Source organism: Oncorhynchus kisutch, linkage group LG21 (genome assembly GCF_002021735.2).
Source record: "Oncorhynchus kisutch isolate 150728-3 linkage group LG21, Okis_V2, whole genome shotgun sequence".
In the NCBI taxonomy this organism is placed as follows: Eukaryota; Metazoa; Chordata; class Actinopteri; order Salmoniformes; family Salmonidae; genus Oncorhynchus; species Oncorhynchus kisutch.
The window spans coordinates 42,943,693-42,964,589 of record NC_034194.2 but is presented as its reverse complement, the minus strand read 5'-3'; the positions used below and the strand labels follow the sequence as shown (position 1 = coordinate 42,964,589).

The following is a 20,897-nucleotide window of genomic DNA, read 5'->3' as shown; positions in this document are numbered from 1 at the left end:
AACCACTAGGCTACCTGCCTCCACTAACCACTAGGCTACCCGCCTCCACTAACCACTAGGCTACCTGCCTCCACTAACCACTAGGCTACCCGCCTCCACTAACCACTAGGCTACCTGCCTCCACTAACCACTAGGCTACCTGCCTCCACTAACCACTAGGCTACCTGCCTCCTCTAACCACTAGGCTACCTGCCTCCACTAACCACTAGGCTACCCGCCTCCACTAACCACTAGGCTACCTGCCTCCTCCTCCCCTAAGAATCACTAAGAGGTAGACATGAATGAAGCCTACCTGGCTCCACTAACCACTAGGCTACCTGCCTCCACTAACCACTAGGCTACCCGCCTCCACTAACCACTAGGCTACCTGCCTCCTCCTCCCCTAAGAATCACTAAGAGGTAGACATGAATGAAGCCTACCTGCGTCCTCTAACAACTAGGCTACCTGCCTCCTCCTCCCCTAAGAATCACTAAGAGGTAGACATGAATGAAGCCTACCTGCCTCCACTAACCACTAGGCTACCTGCCTCCTCTAACCACTAGGCTACCCGCCTCCACTAACCACTAGGCTACCTGCCTCCACTAACCACTAGGCTACCTGCCTCCTCTAACCACTAGGCTACCTGCCTCCTCTAACCACTAGGCTACCCGCCTCCACTAACCACTAGGCTACCTGCCTCCACTAACCACTAGGCTACCTGCCTCCTCTAACCACTAGGCTACCTGCCTCCTCTAACCACTAGGCTACCTGCCTCCACTAACCACTAGGCTACCCGCCTCCACTAACCACTAGGCTACCTGCCTCCACTAACCACTAGGCTACCCGCCTCCACTAACCACTAGGCTACCTGCCTCCACTAACCACTAGGCTGCCTGCCTCCACTAACCACTAGGCTACCTGCCTCCTCTAACCACTAGGCTACCTGCCTCCACTAACCACTAGGCTACCTGCCTCCACTAACCACTAGGCTACCCGCCTCCACTAACCACTAGGCTACCTGCCTCCTCCTCCCCTAAGAATCACTAAGAGGTAGACATGAATGAAGCCTACCTGGCTCCACTAACCACTAGGCTACCTGCCTCCACTAACCACTAGGCTACCTGCCTCCACTAACCACTAGGCTACCTGCCTCCACTAACAACTAGGCTACCTGCCTCCTCTAACCACTAGGCTACCTGCCTCCACTAACCACTAGGCTACCTGCCTCCACTAACCACTAGGCTACCTGCCTCCACTAACCACTAGGCTACCCGCCTCCACTAACCACTAGGCTACCTGCCTCCACTAACCACTAGGCTACCCGCCTCCACTAACCACTAGGCTACCTGCCTCCACTAACCACTAGGCTACCTACCTCCTCTAACCACTAGGCTACCTGCCTCCTCTAACCACTAGGCTACCCGCCTCCACTAACCACTAGGCTACCTGCCTCCACTAACCACTAGGCTACCTGCCTCCTCTAACCACTAGGCTACCTGCCTCCTCTAACCACTAGGCTACCTGCCTCCACTAACCACTAGGCTACCCGCCTCCACTAACCACTAGGCTACCTGCCTCCACTAACCACTAGGCTACCCGCCTCCACTAACCACTAGGCTACCTGCCTCCACCAGCCACTAGGCTGCCTGCCTCCACTAACCACTAGGCTACCTGCCTCCTCTAACCACTAGGCTACCTGCCTCCACTAACCACTAGGCTACCTGCCTCCACTAACCACTAGGCTACCCGCCTCCACTAACCACTAGGCTACCTGCCTCCTCCTCCCCTAAGAATCACTAAGAGGTAGACATGAATGAAGCCTACCTGGCTCCACTAACCACTAGGCTACCTGCCTCCACTAACCACTAGGCTACCCGCCTCCACTAACCACTAGGCTACCTGCCTCCTCCTCCCCTAAGAATCACTAAGAGGTAGACATGAACGAAGCCTACCTGCCTCCTCTAACCACTAGGCTACCTGCCTCCTCCTCCCATAAGAATCACTAAGAGGTAGACATGAATGAAGCCTACCTGCCTCCTCATACCACTAGGCTACCCACCTCCACTAACCACTAGGCTACCTGCCTCCACTAACCACTAGGCTACCTGCCTCCTCTAACCACTAGGCTACCTGCCTCCACTAACCACTAGGCTACCTGCCTCCACTAACCACTAGGCTACCCGCCTCCACTAACCACTAGGCTACCTGCCTCCTCCTCCCCTAAGAATCACTAAGAGGTAGACATGAATGAAGCCTACCTGGCTCCACTAACCACTAGGCTACCTGCCTCCACTAACCACTAGGCTACCCGCCTCCACTAACCACTAGGCTACCTGCCTCCTCCTCCCCTAAGAATCACTAAGAGGTAGACATGAATGAAGCCTACCTGGCTCCACTAACCACTAGGCTACCCGCCTCCACTAACCACTAGGCTACCTGCCTCCACTAACCACTAGGCTACCTGCCTCCTCTAACCACTAGGCTACCTGCCTCCTCTAACCACTAGGCTACCCGCCTCCACTAACCACTAGGCTACCTGCCTCCACTAACCACTAGGCTACCTGCCTCCTCTAACCACTAGGCTACCTGCCTCCTCTAACCACTAGGCTACCTGCCTCCACTAACCACTAGGCTACCCGCCTCCACTAACCACTAGGCTACCTGCCTCCACTAACCACTAGGCTACCCGCCTCCACTAACCACTAGGCTACCTGCCTCCACTAACCACTAGGCTGCCTGCCTCCACTAACCACTAGGCTACCTGCCTCCTCTAACCACTAGGCTACCTGCCTCCTCTAACCACTAGGCTACCTGCCTCCACTAACCACTAGGCTACCCGCCTCCACTAACCACTAGGCTACCTGCCTCCTCCTCCCCTAAGAATCACTAAGAGGTAGACATGAATGAAGCCTACCTGGCTCCACTAACCACTAGGCTACCTGCCTCCACTAACCACTAGGCTACCTGCCTCCACTAACCACTAGGCTACCTGCCCTCTAACCACTAGGCTACCTGCCTCCACTAACCACTAGGCTACCTGCCTCCACTAACCACTAGGCTACCTGCCTCCACTAACCACTAGGCTACCCGCCTCCACTAACCACTAGGCTACCTGCCTCCACTAACCACTAGGCTACCCGCCTCCACTAACCACTAGGCTACCTGCCTCCACTAACCACTAGGCTACCTGCCTCCTCTAACCACTAGGCTACCTGCCTCCTCTAACCACTAGGCTACCCGCCTCCACTAACCACTAGGCTACCTGCCTCCACTAACCACTAGGCTACCTGCCTCCTCTAACCACTAGGCTACCTGCCTCCTCTAACCACTAGGCTACCTGCCTCCACTAACCACTAGGCTACCCGCCTCCACTAACCACTAGGCTACCTGCCTCCACTAACCACTAGGCTACCCGCCTCCACTAACCACTAGGCTACCTGCCTCCACTAACCACTAGGCTGCCTGCCTCCACTAACCACTAGGCTACCTGCCTCCTCTAACCACTAGGCTACCTGCCTCCACTAACCACTAGGCTACCTGCCTCCACTAACCACTAGGCTACCCGCCTCCACTAACCACTAGGCTACCTGCCTCCTCCTCCCCTAAGAATCACTAAGAGGTAGACATGAATGAAGCCTACCTGGCTCCACTAACCACTAGGCTACCTGCCTCCACTAACCACTAGGCTACCCGCCTCCACTAACCACTAGGCTACCTGCCTCCTCCTCCCCTAAGAATCACTAAGAGGTAGACATGAACGAAGCCTACCTGCCTCCTCTAACCACTAGGCTACCTGCCTCCTCCTCCCATAAGAATCACTAAGAGGTAGACATGAATGAAGCCTACCTGCCTCCACTAACCACTAGGCTACCTGCCTCCTCTAACCACTAGGCTACCTGCCTCCACTAACCACTAGGCTACCTGCCTCCACTAACCACTAGGCTACCCGCCTCCACTAACCACTAGGCTACCTGCCTCCACTAACCACTAGGCTACCCGCCTCTACTAACCACTAGGCTACCTGCCTCCTCCTCCCCTAAGAATCACTAAGAGGTAGACATGAATGAAGCCTACCTGCCTCCTCTAACCACTAGGCTACCTGCCTCCTCCTCCCCTAAGAATCACTAAGAGGTAGACATGAATGAAGCCTACCTGCCTCCTCTAACCACTAGGCTACCTGCCTCCTCTAACCACTAGGCTACCTGCCTCCTCTAACCACTAGGCTACCTGCCTCCACTAACCACTAGGCTACCTGCCTCCTCCTCCCCTAAGAATCACTAAGAGGTAGACATGAATGAAGCCTACCTGCCTCCACTAACCACTAGGCTACCTGCCTCCTCTAACCACTAGGCTACCTGCCTCCACTAACCACTAGGCTACCTGCCTCCACTAACCACTAGGCTACCTGCCTCCTCTAACCACTAGGCTACCTGCCTCCTCTAACCACTAGGCTACCTGCCTCCTCTAACCACTAGGCTACCTGCCTCCACTAACCACTAGGCTACCTGCCTCCACTAACCACTAGGCTACCTGCCTCCACTAACCACTAGGCTACCTGCCTCCACTAACCACTAGGCTACCTTCCTCCTCTAACCACTAGGCTACCTGCCTCCACTAACCACTAGGCTACCTGCCTCCACTAACCACTAGGCTACCTGCCTCCACTAACCACTAGGCTACCTTCCTCCTCTAACCACTAGGCTACCTGCCTCCACTAACCACTAGGCTACCTGCCTCCACTAACCACTAGGCTACCCGCCTCCACTAACCACTAGGCTACCTGCCTCCACTAACCACTAGGCTACCTGCCTCCACTAACCACTAGGCTACCCGCCTCCACTAACCACTAGGCTACCTGCCTCCTCCTCCCCTAAGAATCACTAAGAGGTAGACATGAATGAAGCCTACCTGGCTCCACTAACCACTAGGCTACCTGCCTCCACTAACCACTAGGCTACCCGCCTCCACTAACCACTAGGCTACCTGCCTCCTCCTCCCCTAAGAATCACTAAGAGGTAGACATGAACGAAGCCTACCTGCCTCCTCTAACCACTAGGCTACCTGCCTCCTCCTCCCATAAGAATCACTAAGAGGTAGACATGAATGAAGCCTACCTGCCTCCTCTAACCACTAGGCTACCCACCTCCACTAACCACTAGGCTACCTGCCTCCACTAACCACTAGGCTACCTGCCTCCTCTAACCACTAGGCTACCTGCCTCCACTAACCACTAGGCTACCTGCCTCCACTAACCACTAGGCTACCCGCCTCCACTAACCACTAGGCTACCTGCCTCCACTAACCACTAGGCTACCCGCCTCTACTAACCACTAGGCTACCTGCCTCCTCCTCCCCTAAGAATCACTAAGAGGTAGACATGAATGAAGCCTACCTGCCTCCTCTAACCACTAGGCTACCTGCCTCCTCCTCCCCTAAGAATCACTAAGAGGTAGACATGAATGAAGCCTACCTGCCTCCTCTAACCACTAGGCTACCTGCCTCCTCTAACCACTAGGCTACCTGCCTCCTCTAACCACTAGGCTACCTGCCTCCACTAACCACTAGGCTACCTGCCTCCTCCTCCCCTAAGAATCACTAAGAGGTAGACATGAATGAAGCCTACCTGCCTCCACTAACCACTAGGCTACCTGCCTCCTCTAACCACTAGGCTACCTGCCTCCACTAACCACTAGGCTACCTGCCTCCACTAACCACTAGGCTACCTGCCTCCTCTAACCACTAGGCTACCTGCCTCCTCTAACCACTAGGCTACCTGCCTCCTCTAACCACTAGGCTACCTGCCTCCACTAACCACTAGGCTACCTGCCTCCACTAACCACTAGGCTACCTGCCTCCACTAACCACTAGGCTACCTGCCTCCACTAACCACTAGGCTACCTTCCTCCTCTAACCACTAGGCTACCTGCCTCCACTAACCACTAGGCTACCTGCCTCCACTAACCACTAGGCTACCCGCCTCCACTAACCACTAGGCTACCTGCCTCCTCTAACCACTAGGCTACCCGCCTCCTCTAACCAATAGGCTACCTGCCTCCTCTAACCACTAGGCTACCTGCCTCCTCTAACCACTAGGCTACCTGCCTCCTCTAACCACTAGGCTACCTGCCTCCTCTAACCACTAGGCTACCTGCCTCCTCTAACCACTAGGCTACCTGCCTCCACTAACCACTAGGCTACCTGCCTCCACTAACCACTAGGCTACCTGCCTCCTCTAACCACTAGGCTACCTGGCTCCTATAACCACTAGGCTACCTGCCTCCACTAACCACTAGGCTACCTGCCTCCACTAACCACTAGGCTACCTGCCTCCTCTAACCACTAGGCTACCTGCCTCCTCTAACCACTAGGCTACCTGCCTCCTCTAACCACTAGGCTACTCGCCTCCACTAACCACTAGGCTACCTGCCTCCACTAACCACTAGGCTACCTGCCTCCACTAACCACTAGGCTACCTGCCTCCACTAACCACTAGGCTGCCTGCCTCCTCTAACCACTAGGCTACCTGCCTCCTCTAACCACTAGGCTACCTGCCTCCTCTAACCACTAGGCTACCTGCCTGCTCTAACCACTAGGCTACCTGCCTCCTCTAACCACTAGGCTACCTGCCTCCTCTAACCACTAGGCTACCTGCCTCCTCTAACCACTAGGCTACCTGCCTCCTCTAACCACTAGGCTACCTGCCTCCACTAACCACTAGGCTACCTGCCTCCACTAACCACTAGGCTACCTGCCTCCTCTAACCACTAGGCTACCTGCCTCCTCTAACCACTAGGCTACCTGCCTCCACTAACCACTAGGCTACCTGCCTCCACTAACCACTAGGCTACCTGCCTCCTCTAACCACTAGGCTACCTGCCTCCTCTAACCACTAGGCTACCTGCCTCCTCTAACCACTAGGCTACCCGCCTCCACTAACCACTAGGCTACCTGCCTCCACTAACCACTAGGCTACCTGCCTCCACTAACCACTAGGCTACCTGCCTCCACTAACCACTAGGCTACCTGCCTCCTCTAACCACTAGGCTACCTGCCTCCACTAACCACTAGGCTACCTGCCTCCACTAACCACTAGGCTACCTGCCTCCTCTAACCACTAGGCTACCTGCCTCCTCTAACCACTAGGCTACCTGCCTCCTCTAACCACTAGGCTACCCGCCTCCACTAACCACTAGGCTACCTGCCTCCACTAACCACTAGGCTACCTGCCTCCACTAACCACTAGGCTACCCGCCTCCTCTAACCACTAGGCTACCTGCCTCCACTAACCACTAGGCTACCTGCCTCCACTAACCACTAGGCTACCCGCCTCCACTAACCACTAGGCTACCTGCCTCCTCTAACCACTAGGCTACCTGCCTCCTCTAACCACTAGGCTACCTGCCTCCTCTAACCACTAGGCTACCTGCCTCCACTAACCACTAGGCTACCTGCCTCCTCTAACCACTAGACTACCTGCCTCCTCTAACCACTAGGCTACCTGCCTCCTCTAACCACTAGGCTACCTGCCTCCTCTAACCACTAGGCTACCTGCCTCCTCTAACCACTAGGCTACCTGCCTCCTCTAACCACTAGGCTACCTGCCTCCTCTAACCACTAGGCTACCTGCCTCCTCTAACCACTAGGCTACCTGCCTCCTCTAACCACTAGGCTACCTGCCTCCTCTAACCACTAGGCTACCTGCCTCCTCTAACCACTAGGCTACCTGCCTCCTCTAACCACTAGAATACCTGCCTCCTCTAACCACTAGGCTACCTGCCTCCACTAACCACTAGGCTACCTGCCTCCACTAACCACTAGGCTACCTGCCTCCTCTAACCACTAGGCTACCTGCCTCCTCTAACCACTAGGCTACCTGCCTCCACTAACCACTAGGCTACCTGCCTCCACTAACCACTAGGCTACCTGCCTCCTCTAACCACTAGGCTACCTGCCTCCTCTAACCACTAGGCTACCTGCCTCCTCTAACCACTAGGCTACCCGCCTCCACTAACCACTAGGCTACCTGCCTCCACTAACCACTAGGCTACCTGCCTCCACTAACCACTAGGCTACCTGCCTCCACTAACCACTAGGCTACCTGCCTCCTCTAACCACTAGGCTACCTGCCTCCACTAACCACTAGGCTACCTGCCTCCACTAACCACTAGGCTACCCGCCTCCACTAACCACTAGGCTACCTGCCTCCTCTAACCACTAGGCTACCTGCCTCCACTAACCACTAGGCTACCTGCCTCCACTAACCACTAGGCTACCTGCCTCCTCTAACCACTAGGCTACCTGCCTCCTCTAACCACTAGGCTACCTGCCTCCTCTAACCACTAGGCTACCCGCCTCCACTAACCACTAGGCTACCTGCCTCCACTAACCACTAGGCTACCTGCCTCCACTAACCACTAGGCTACCTGCCTCCACTAACCACTAGGCTACCTTCCTCCTCTAACCACTAGGCTACCTGCCTCCACTAACCACTAGGCTACCTGCCTCCACTAACCACTAGGCTACCCGCCTCCACTAACCACTAGGCTACCTGCCTCCTCTAACCACTAGGCTTCCTGCCTCCTCTAACCACTAGGCTACCTGCCTCCTCTAACCACTAGGCTACCTGCATCCACTAACCACTAGGCTACCTGCCTCCTCTAACCACTAGGCTACCTGCCTCCTCTAACCACTTGGCTACCTGCCTCCTCTAACCACTAGGCTACCTGCCTCCTCTAACCACTAGGCTACATGCCTCCTCTAACCACTAGGCTACCTGCCTCCTCTAACCACTAGGCTACCTGCCTCCTCTAACCACTAGGCTACCTGCCTCCACTAACCACTAGGCTACCTGCCTCCTCTAACCACTAGGCTACCTGCCTCCTCTAACCACTAGGCTACCTGCCTCCTCTAACCACTACGCTACCTGCCTCCTCTAACCACTAGGCTACCTGCCTCCTCTAACCACTAGGCTACCTGCCTCCTCTAACCACTAGGCTACCTGCCTCCTCTAACCACTAGGCTACCTGCCTCCACTAACCACTAGGCTACCTGCCTCCATTAACCACTAGGCTACCTGCCTCCTCTAACCACTAGGCTACCTGCCTCCTCTAACCACTAGGCTACCTGCCTCCACTAACCACTAGGCTACCTGCCTCCACTAACCACTAGGCTACCTGCCTCCTCTAACCACTAGGCTACCTGCCACCTCTAACCACTAGGCTACCTGCCTCCTCTAACCACTAGGCTACCCGCCTCCACTAACCACTAGGCTACCTGCCTCCACTAACCACTAGGCTACCTGCCTCCACTAACCACTAGGCTACCTGCCTCCACTAACCACTAGGCTACCTGCCTCCTCTAACCACTAGGCTACCCGCTTCCACTAACCACTAGGCTACCTGCCTCCACTAACCACTAGGCTACCTGCCTCCTCTAACCACTAGGCTACCTGCCTCCTCTAACCACTAGGCTACCTGCCTCCTCTAACCACTAGGCTACCTGCCTCCACTAACCACTAGGCTACCTGCCTCCATTAACCACTAGGCTACCTGCCTCCTCTAACCACTAGGCTACCTGCCTCCACTAACCACTAGGCTACCTGCCTCCACTAACCACTAGGCTACCTGCCTCCTCTATCCACTAGGCTACCTGCCTCCTCTAACCACTAGGCTACCTGCCTCCTCTAACCACTAGGCTACCCGCCTCCACTAACCACTAGGCTACCTGCCTCCACTAACCACTAGGCTACCCGCCTCCACTAACCACTAGGCTACCTGCCTCCTCTAACCACTAGGCTACCTGCCTCCTCTAACCACTAGGCTACCTGCCTCCTCTAACCACTAGGCTACCTGCCTCCTCTAACCACTAGGCTACCTGCCTCCACTAACCACTAGGCTACCTGCCTCCATTAACCACTAGGCTACCTGCCTCCTCTAACCACTAGGCTACCTGCCTCCTCTAACCACTAGGCTACCTGCCTCCACTAACCACTAGGCTACCTGCCTCCACTAACCACTAGGCTACCTGCCTCCTCTAACCACTAGGCTACCTGCCTCCTCTAACCACTAGGCTACCTGCCTCCTCTAACCACTAGGCTACCCGCCTCCACTAACCACTAGGCTACCTGCCTCCACTAACCACTAGGCTACCTGCCTCCACTAACCACTAGGCTACCTGCCTCCACTAACCACTAGGCTACCTGCCTCCTCTAACCACTAGGCTACCTGCCTCCACTAACCACTAGGCTACCTGCCTCCACTAACCACTAGGCTACCCGCCTCCACTAACCACTAGGCTACCTGCCTCCTCTAACCACTAGGCTACCTGCCTCCACTAACCACTAGGCTACCTGCCTCCACTAACCACTAGGCTACCTGCCTCCTCTTACCACTAGGCTACCTGCCTCCTCTAACCACTAGGCTACCTGCCTCCTCTAACCACTAGGCTAACCGCCTCCACTAACCTCTAGGCTACCTGCCTCCACTAACCATTAGGCTACCTGCCTCCTCTAACCACTAGGCTACCTGCCTCCTCTAACCACTAGGCTACCTGCCTCCTCTAACCACTAGGCTACCTGCCTCCACTAACCACTAGGCTACCTGCCTCCTCTAACCACTAGGCTACCTGCCTCCTCTAACCACTAGGCTACCTGCCTCCACTAACCACTAGGCTACCCGCCTCCACTAACCACTAGGCTACCTGCCTCCTCTAACCACTAGGCTACCTGCCTCCTCTAACCACTAGGCTACCTGCCTCCTCTAACCACTAGGCTACCTGCCTCCACTAACCACTAGGCTACCTGCCTCCACTAACCACTAGGCTACCCGCCTCCACTAACCACTAGGCTACCTGCCTCCTCTAACCACTAGGCTACCTGCCTCCTCTATCCACTAGGCTACCTGCCTCCTCTAACCACTAGGCTACCTGCCTCCACTAACCACTAGGCTACCTGCCTCCACTAACCACTAGGCTACCTGCCTCCACTAACCACTAGGCTACCTGCCTCCTCTAACCACTAGGCTACCTGCCTCCACTAACCACTAGGCTACCTGCCTCCACTAACCACTAGGCTACCTGCCTCCACTAACCACTAGGCTACCTGCCTCCTCTAACCACTAGGCTACCTGCCTCCACTAACCACTAGGCTACCTGCCTCCACTAACCACTAGGCTACCTGCCTCCTCTAACCACTAGGCTACCTGCCTCCTCTAACCACTAGGCTACCTGCCTCCTCTAACCACTAGGCTACCTGCCTCCACTAACCACTAGGCTACCTGCCTCCATTAACCACTAGGCTACCTGCCTCCTCTAACCACTAGGCTACCTGCCTCCTCTAACCACTAGGCTACCTGCCTCCACTAACCACTAGGCTACCTGCCTCCACTAACCACTAGGCTACCTGCCTCCTCTAACCACTAGGCTACCTGCCTCCTCTAACCACTAGGCTACCTGCCTCCTCTAACCACTAGGCTACCCGCCTCCACTAACCACTAGGCTACCTGCCTCCACTAACCACTAGGCTACCTGCCTCCACTAACCACTAGGCTACCTGCCTCCACTAACCACTAGGCTACCTGCCTCCTCTAACCACTAGGCTACCTGCCTCCACTAACCACTAGGCTACCTGCCTCCACTAACCACTAGGCTACCCGCCTCCACTAACCACTAGGCTACCTGCCTCCTCTAACCACTAGGCTACCTGCCTCCACTAACCACTAGGCTACCTGCCTCCACTAACCACTAGGCTACCTGCCTCCTCTTACCACTAGGCTACCTGCCTCCTCTAACCACTAGGCTACCTGCCTCCTCTAACCACTAGGCTAACCGCCTCCACTAACCTCTAGGCTACCTGCCTCCACTAACCATTAGGCTACCTGCCTCCTCTAACCACTAGGCTACCTGCCTCCTCTAACCACTAGGCTACCTGCCTCCTCTAACCACTAGGCTACCTGCCTCCACTAACCACTAGGCTACCTGCCTCCTCTAACCACTAGGCTACCTGCCTCCTCTAACCACTAGGCTACCTGCCTCCACTAACCACTAGGCTACCCGCCTCCACTAACCACTAGGCTACCTGCCTCCTCTAACCACTAGGCTACCTGCCTCCTCTAACCACTAGGCTACCTGCCTCCTCTAACCACTAGGCTACCTGCCTCCACTAACCACTAGGCTACCTGCCTCCACTAACCACTAGGCTACCCGCCTCCACTAACCACTAGGCTACCTGCCTCCTCTAACCACTAGGCTACCTGCCTCCTCTAACCACTAGGCTACCTGCCTCCTCTAACCACTAGGCTACCTGCCTCCACTAACCACTAGGCTACCTGCCTCCACTAACCACTAGGCTACCTGCCTCCACTAACCACTAGGCTACCTGCCTCCTCTAACCACTAGGCTACCTGCCTCCACTAACCACTAGGCTACCTGCCTCCACTAACCACTAGGCTACCTGCCTCCACTAACCACTAGGCTACCTGCCTCCTCTAACCACTAGGCTACCTGCCTCCACTAACCACTAGGCTACCTGCCTCCACTAACCACTAGGCTACCTGCCTCCTCTAACCACTAGGCTACCTGCCTCCTCTAACCACTAGGCTACCTGCCTCCTCTAACCACTAGGCTACCCTCCTCCACTAACCACTAGGCTACCTGCCTCCACTAACAACTAGGCTACCTGCCTCCACTAACCACTAGGCTACCTGCCTCCACTAACCACTAGGCTACCTGCCTCCTCTAACCACTAGGCTACCTGCCTCCACTAACCACTAGGCTACCTGCCTCCACTAACCACTAGGCTACCCGCCTCCACTAACCACTAGGCTACCTGCCTCCTCTAACCACCTGGCTGTCAAAACTCTCATAATTTCATACTAAAAACAGGTTGTTTTAAATGTTCCTTTATCAGTTAAGAACAACATCTTATTTACAATGACAGCCTACCCTAACCTACCCCAGCCTACCCCAGCCTACCCTAACCTACCCTAACCTACCCTAACCTACCCCAGCCTACCCTAACCTACCCTAACCTACCCCAGCCTACCCTAACCTACCCTAACCTACCCCAGCCTACCCTAACATACCCCAGCCTACCCTAACCTACCCTAACCTACCCCAGCCTACCCTAACCTACCCCAGCCTACCCTCATACCCTAACCTACCCCAGCCTACCCTAACATACCCCAGCCTACCCTAACCTACCCTAACCTACCCCAGCCTACCCTAACCTACCCCAGCCTACCCTAACCTACCCTAACCTACCCCAGCATACCCTAACCTACCCCAGACTACCCTAACCTACCCTAACCTACCCCAGCCTACCCTAACCTACCCCAGCCTACCATAACCTACCCTAACCTACCCCAGCATACCCTAACCTACCCCAGACTACCCTAACCTACCCTAACCTACCCCAGCCTACCCTAACCTACCCCAGCCTACCCCAGCCTACCCTAACATACCCCGGCCAACCCTAACCAACCCCTGCCTACCCCAGCCTACCCTAACCTACCCCAGCCTACCCTAACCTACCCCAGCCTACCCCAGCCTACCCTAACCTACCCCAGCCTACCCTGACCTACCCCAGCCTACCCTAACCTACCCCAGCCAAACCTAACCTACCCCAGCCAAACCTAACCTACCCAGCCTACCCCAGCCAAACCTAACCTACCCCAGCCTACCCCAGCCAAACCTAACGAACCCCAGCCTACCCTAACCTACCCCAGCCTACCCTAACCTACCCCAGCCAAACCTAACCTACCCCAGCCTACCCCAGCCAAACCTAACCTACCCCAGCCTGCCCTAACCTACCCCAGCCTACCCTAACCTACCCCAACCTACCCCAGCCAAACCTAACCTACCCCAGGCTACCCTAACCTACCCCAGCCAAACCTAACCTACCCCAGCCTACCCTAACCTACCCCAGCCTACCCTAACCTACCCCAGCCAAACCTAACCTACCCCAGCCTACCCCAGCCAAACCTAACCTACCCCAGCCTACCCTAACCTACCCCAGCCTACCCTAACCTACCCCAGTCAAACCTAACCTACCCCAGCCTACCCTAACCTACCCCAGCCAAACCTAACCTACCCCAGCCAAACCTAACCTACCCAGCCAAACCTAACCTACCCCAGCCAAACCTAACCTACCCCAGCCAAACCTAACCTACCCCAGCCAAGCCTTACCTACCCCAGCCTACCCTAACCTACCCCAGCCAAACCTAACCTACCCCAGCCAAACCTAACCTACCCCAGCCTACCCTAACCTACCCCAGCCTACCCTAACCTACCCCAGCCAAACCTCACCTACCCCAGCCAAACCTAACCTACCCCAGCCAAACCTAACCTACCCCAGCCTACCCTAACCTACCCCAGCCTACCCTAATCTACCCCAGCCTACCCTAACCTACCCCCAGCCTACCCTAACCTACCCCAGCCTACCCTAACCTACCCCAGCCTACCCTAACCTACCCCAGCCTACCCTAACCTACCCCAGCCAAACCTAACCTCAACCCTATGGGACTCCCAAACATGGCCGGATGTGACGCAACCTGGATATGAACAAGGGACTGCAGAGACACCTCTTAAGGCACTGAGATGCAGTGCCTTAGACTGCTTGCTGAGCCAATCGGGAGCCCTGTAGAAATGTCCCTTCGGCTATTTTAAAGTTCAAATGTTATATTTCTTTCACTTTCAAACATCTATTAATTTCTTCTTATTTCAAAACAACTTGAATAACAATGTTAATGTTAATGATAATGTTATACAAACAATGGGTCCTCAACGTTTCATTAATATTAATGAATTGATATTAATATTGTAGCACCGATAAACAATGAGCTCACCTTAATTGAACTGAGTAAGAGATACTGTAAAATAGATTATATACACAGATACCTGCTTACTGTGAGGTGTTATTCAGTATGTTTCAGATGTCTTGGAGAGCAAGGACCAGGGAGTAGCCATGACCCCTGAGCAAGGATCAAAAGGTACAGCATCTCATGCACCAATTAGTGTGTCCAGTGCTAACACACAGTGTTATTATGTGACAAATGGCACACTATATTGTGCACTACTTTTGACTTGGACCCACAGGGCTCTGGTCACAAGTAGTGCACTATGTAAGGCAGGGGTGTCAAACTCAAATACCCAGTGGGCCAAAATGTAAAACCTGAACAAAGTCACGGGCCAACATTGAACAAATTAACCTTTTAATATGGACCCAAACAAGTTTTGCTTTAACATTGAATATGGAACAAGCATCGCTTATTACCATACAATATATAATTTAATAGTGGAGACATGCAAAATCGAATTTCAAATGAAAAAACACATCAATGGCATTCATTTATTAAATAAATAAAATTTAAATAAAAATTGTATGCCTCTTTTCTATTTGCAGCCTTCTGATTTAAATACCAAAATAAACTTTTTCCACTGGCTAATAATTTTACAAATAAAATGATAATAAATCAATCAACCATTCAAGCCCATGCCTTGTAGCAAGAAAAAGTGCATAAAGAAAACGTTAATTATTGCACACTGGTCTAATCTGATGTGCCCAAGCCAGATACCTGGCATCTCTTCTTGGATGCTAGTTCATCAATGTCTGGGCTCAAGCTCTGAGCTGAAGAAATCCTCAGTATCGAGCGAAGATGTTCATCAGTCAGACGTCTCCTGTGAGTTGTTTTGGTCATCTTCATCGAGGAGAAAAGTTGCTCGCATAGATAAGTGCTGCCGAACATGGAGAGCATCTGAGCAGCTTGGGTGCGGAGCTGAGGCATTGTGTCAGGGATGAACCGTGGAAACTGTGCGGCGCCCACAGCCTCATACTTTGACTTCAGCGTGTCATTGCACTGGAGTTCAATCAGCTCCATTTGGATGTTGGTTGGTGCATTTTCCACATCAACTGCGAAGGGATTACTAAGCAGTTCAAACTTGCATTTCTGGGCATCGAAGTCGGCAAATCGCCGGCTAAACTCAGCGGCGAGAACACTGAGTTTTTCAGCAAACTGTGCGCATGGGAACACGGCGGTAGAGATCTGCGCTTTTATGGATTGGCAGCAGGGAAAATGGCAAGGGTTTCCTTGCAGCATCTGATTCTCCCACAGGCACAGTTTAGTTTTGAAGGCCCTCACTGCAGCGTACATGTCTGTGATGATGCGCCCCCGCCCCTGAAGCTGCAGGTTCAGCGCATCGAGATGGCTCGAGATGTCACAGAGAAAGGCCAGCTCACACAGGAACTTTTGCTCCCGGAGCTCTGCTGTATCCTTCCCTTTGGTTTCCAGGAATTGACATATTTCCTCACGCAGCTCGAAACATCTGTTCAGTACTTTTCCTCTGCTTAGCCATCTAACCTCTGTGTGATACGGCACGTCTGCGTATTCCGAACCACACTCCTCCAGAAAAGATTTAAACTGGCGGTGATTTAGACCTTTGGCTCTTATAAAGTTAACTACCTGTGTTACTGTGGTCATAACATGTTCCATCTTTAGGGCTTTGGCACACAGTGCTTCCTGATGTATGATGCAGTGGTAAACAGTTAGCTCACCTGCACAGTTCTCTTCCCGCATCTTCTCCTGAACCATGCCCACCAGTCCACTCTTTTTACCGCACATCGCTGGTGCACCATCTGTCGCTGACAGCTGAGCAGTATCAGATGCGTCGCAGCTCTCATCCACAGCGAGGGAGAACGCAACAAAATCTTTTCCCTTTTCCATCAGCTGGTCATACAGATTGGTGGCAAGATCACATGTGCGATCAGCTACTGTGTTCCTGCTCAGGCTCACGTTTGAAAATGCTTGTTTTTTCTCTGGGCATACGAGGTCACAAACCTTCATCATGCACTTTTTCATGAACTCTTCCTCATTAAAGGGCCGGGCTGATTTTGCGATCTCTGCTGCCACTATATAACTAGCCTTTACAGCAGCCTCGCTTTGTGATGTGGCTTTTTTAAACATATTCTGTTGTGAAACCAAACTTATTTTCATCTCCTCTACTTTCTGGCTCCTTTGAGTCATGTCCAGGTCCTTGTATTTGTCATGGTGTTTCGTTTCATAGTGTCGTCTAATGTTGTACTCCTTACTTACAGCCACGTTGACTCCACAAACAAGACAAACAGGTTTGTCTTTTACATATGTAAACAGATATTCTGCCTCCCACTTGTCCAGAAAGCTCCTGTTTTCTGCCTTTCTTTTCGCCATTTTTGGGAAGGGTTAGCTCGCTGACAGTTGTAGCGTCTATGTTGCTATGACTACTGTCACAGAGGAGAGAGCGTTTCTGGGTCCTGTCCTGATTGGCGCGCGAAAACAGCAGAGCATTATGGGATTCGTAGTATTAGTGGTGAATGCGCTGTATAATACCGGCGGGCCAGCTCTAGTAGTAATTTGGTATTGTCTCGCGGGCCAAATATAATTACCCCGCGGGCCAAATTTGGCCCACGGGCTAGAGTTTGACACCCATGATGTAAGGGGTAGGGTGCCATTTGGGATCACATGAGTCCTAGGGCGCCATGCTTTGTGCAGCATGTGCTAACACACGGAGTGTAGATTCAATGTTAAAAAGCAGAGTACATATCAATGCAAGACTGGATATGGATAGACGGTGGAGAGACGGTGTCTAGAAACCCAGTTAATTATTAGTGTAGTACCATCCAGTAATTGGACCACTATGCCACTGGATTTAGCCTCAGTGAGCTGTTGTGTAACGTACACAACATCACATGGAGTATAGATGCTAATGGGATTCAGGGCCTTTCAAAAAATGAAAAACAGTAACAGCCTTTTAGAAGGCACAGATTCTACAATGTTTGCCAAGACAAGCAACTCATTCAAATCAAATCAAATCAAAATGTATTAGTCACATGCGCCGAATACAACTTGCGTAGACCTTACAGTGAAATGCTCACTCACCCCTAACCAACAACGCAGTTGCTCACATCGGCTGCGGAGTGAGTGATCACACAGTCTTCCAGAACAGCTGGTGCTCTCATGCATGTTTCAGTGTTATTTGCCTCGAAACGAGCATATAAGTAGTTTAGCTTGTCTCGTGTCACTCGGCAGCTGTCGGCTGTGCTTCCCTTTGTAGTCTGTAATGGTTTGCAAGCCCTGCCACATCCGACGAGCGTCAGAGCCGGTGTAGTACGATTCGATCTTAGTCCTGTATTGACACTTTGCCTGTTTGATGGTTTGTCGGCGGGCACAGCGGGATTTCTTATAAGCTTCCGGGTTAGAGTCCCGCTCCTTGAAAGCGACAGCTCTAGCCTTCAGCTCAGTGCGGATGTTGCCTGTAATCCAAGGCTTCTGGTTGGGGTAGGTCACTGTCAGGGACGACATCATTGGTGCACTTACTGATGAAGCCAATGACTGATGTGGTGTACCTTAGCCAAATACATTTCAACTCAGTTTTCACAATTCCTGACATGTAATCCTAGTAAAAATGTCCTGTTTTAGGTCAGTTAGGATTACCACTTTATTTTAAGAATGTGAAATGTCAGAATAATAGTAGAGATAATTATTTATTTCAGCTTTTATTTCTTTCATCACATTCCCAGTGGGTCAGAAGTTTACGTACACTCAATTGGTATTTAGTAGCATTGCGTTTAAATTGTTTAACTTGGGTCAAAGTTTTGGGTAGCCTTCCACAAGCTTCCCACAATAAGTTGGGTGAATTTCGGCCCATTGCTCCTGACAGAGCTGGTGTAACTCAGTCAGGTTTGTAGGCCTCCTTGCTCACACACACTTTTTCAGTTCTGCCCACAACTTTCTATGGAATTGAGGTCAGGGCTTTGTGATGGCCACTCCAATACCTTGACTTTGTTGTGCTTAAGCCATTTTGCCACAACTTTAGAAGTATGCTTGGGGTCATTGTCCATTTGGAAGACCCATTTGCGACCAAGCTTTAACTTCCTGACTGATGTCTTAATGCAGGGCCGACAGACAAGTTCCTTACTTTTTTCCCCTTCTACTTGCCTCTTCCATTTTTGTGGTAATGTTGTAATTAGTTGGAATTTTGGGTTGAGCAGACATTTTCATATGGCTGTATTAGCTTCATGTGTGACATAACTCCATATTTATGATATCATTCACTAAACTTATACCCTTTTTAAACATTTAATTGAAAAATATATATTTTTTAAAATCAATTAGTATATTTGAGTTTAACCACAATATTTGTTGTATTATTTGTTCTGTCTTTTCAGGTGGACTGAAATTGCAACCAACTTTCTAAGGCTTGTTTTAAAAAATTACAATATTTTGGAGATTATTTCCTTTTCAAACAACCGAAAGTGAGCAGTTGTGAATATGAATAAGGAGAAAAAGGTCATTCTCGAATACGGGGTGAGACATTCCTACCAATTTACTAGAGAATCAGTTTGTATTTAAGTATAACATTTGTATGACTGATGCCTTTAGTGAGAGGTCTAATGCTTTAATATTTAATCATTTCTGCCCTCCAAATTCATATTCGTTATATAAATAGGCCCTTTTAACTTTGTCTGGCTTGCCATTCCAAATAAAATAGAATCTTTTTTTGTTCATATAACTTAAAAAGCAGGTCACTAGGTGTAAGCAAAACCATAAGCAAATAGATTAAATCAAATCAAATCAAATGTTATTTGTCACATACACATGGTTAGCAGATGTTAATGCGAGTGTAGCGAAATGCTTGTGCTTCTAGTTCCGACAATGCAGTAATAACCAACAAGTAATCTAGCTAACAATTCCAAAACTACTACCTTATAGACACAAGTGTAAGGGGATAAAGAATATGTACATAAAGATATATGAATGAGTGATGGTACAGAGCGGCATAGGCAAGATACAGTAGATGGTATTGAGTGCAGTATATCAAATCAAATCAAATTTATTTATATAGCCCTTCGTACATCAGCTGATATCTCAAAGTGCTGTACAGAAACCCAGCCTAAAACCCCAAACAGCAAGCAATGCAGGTGTAGAAGCACGGTGGCTAGGAAAAACTCCCTAGAAAGGCCAATACTTAGGAAGAAACCTAGAGAGGAACCAGGCTATGTGGGGTGGCCAGTCCTCTTCTGGCTGTGCCGGGTGGAGATTATAACAGAACATGGCCAAGATGTTCAAATGTTCATAAATGACCAGCATGGTCGAATAACAATAAGGCAGAACAGTTGAAACTGGAGCAGCAGCACAGTCAGGTGGAAGTTGAAACTGGAGCAGCAGCATGGCCAGGTGGACTGGGGACAGCAAGGAGTCATCATGTCAGGTAGTCCTGGGGCATGGTCCTAGGGCTCAGGTCAGTTGAAACTGGAACAGCAGCATGGCCAGGTGGACTGGGGACAGCAAGGAGTCATCATGTCAGGTAGTCCTGGGGCATGGTCTAGGGCTCAGGTCCTCCGAGAGAGAGAAAGAGAGAAGGAGAGAATTAGAGAACGCACACTTAGATTCACACAGGACACCGAATAGGACAGGAGAAGTACTCCAGATATAACAAACTGACCCCAGCCCCCCGACACATAAATACTGGAGGCTGAGACAGGAGGGGTCAGGAGACACTGTGGCCCCATCCGAGGACACCCGAGGACACCGAGGACACACACAGGGCTAAACAGGAAGGATATAACCCCACCCACTTTGCCAAAGCACAGCCCCCACACCACTAGAGGGATATCTTCAACCACCGACTTACCATCCTGAGACAAGGCTGAGTATAGCCCACAAAGATCTCCGCCACGGCACAACCCAAGGGGGGGGCGCCAACCCAGACAGGATGACCACAACAGTGAATCAACCCACTCAGGTGACGCACCCCCTCCAGGGACGGCATGAGAGAGCCCCAGCAAGCCAGTGACTCAGCCCCTGTAATAGGGTTAGAGGCAGAGAATCCCAGTGGAAAGAGGGGAACCGGCCAGGCAGAGACAGCAAGGGCGGTTCGTTGCTCCAGA

General features: G+C 52.1%; 1 protein-coding gene across 1 annotated transcript; it reads right to left on the bottom strand.

The window, feature by feature from the left end:
• Window positions 1–15,359: 15,359 nt before the first annotated feature.
• LOC116356140 (general transcription factor II-I repeat domain-containing protein 2-like) lies at window positions 15,360–17,411 on the bottom strand. Its single transcript, XM_031800074.1, has one exon. The coding sequence runs from the start codon at window positions 17,176–17,178 to the stop codon at window positions 15,523–15,525; it is 1,656 nt and encodes a 551-aa protein (XP_031655934.1). The 5' UTR covers window positions 17,179–17,411; the 3' UTR covers window positions 15,360–15,522.
• Window positions 17,412–20,897: the final 3,486 nt, after the last annotated feature.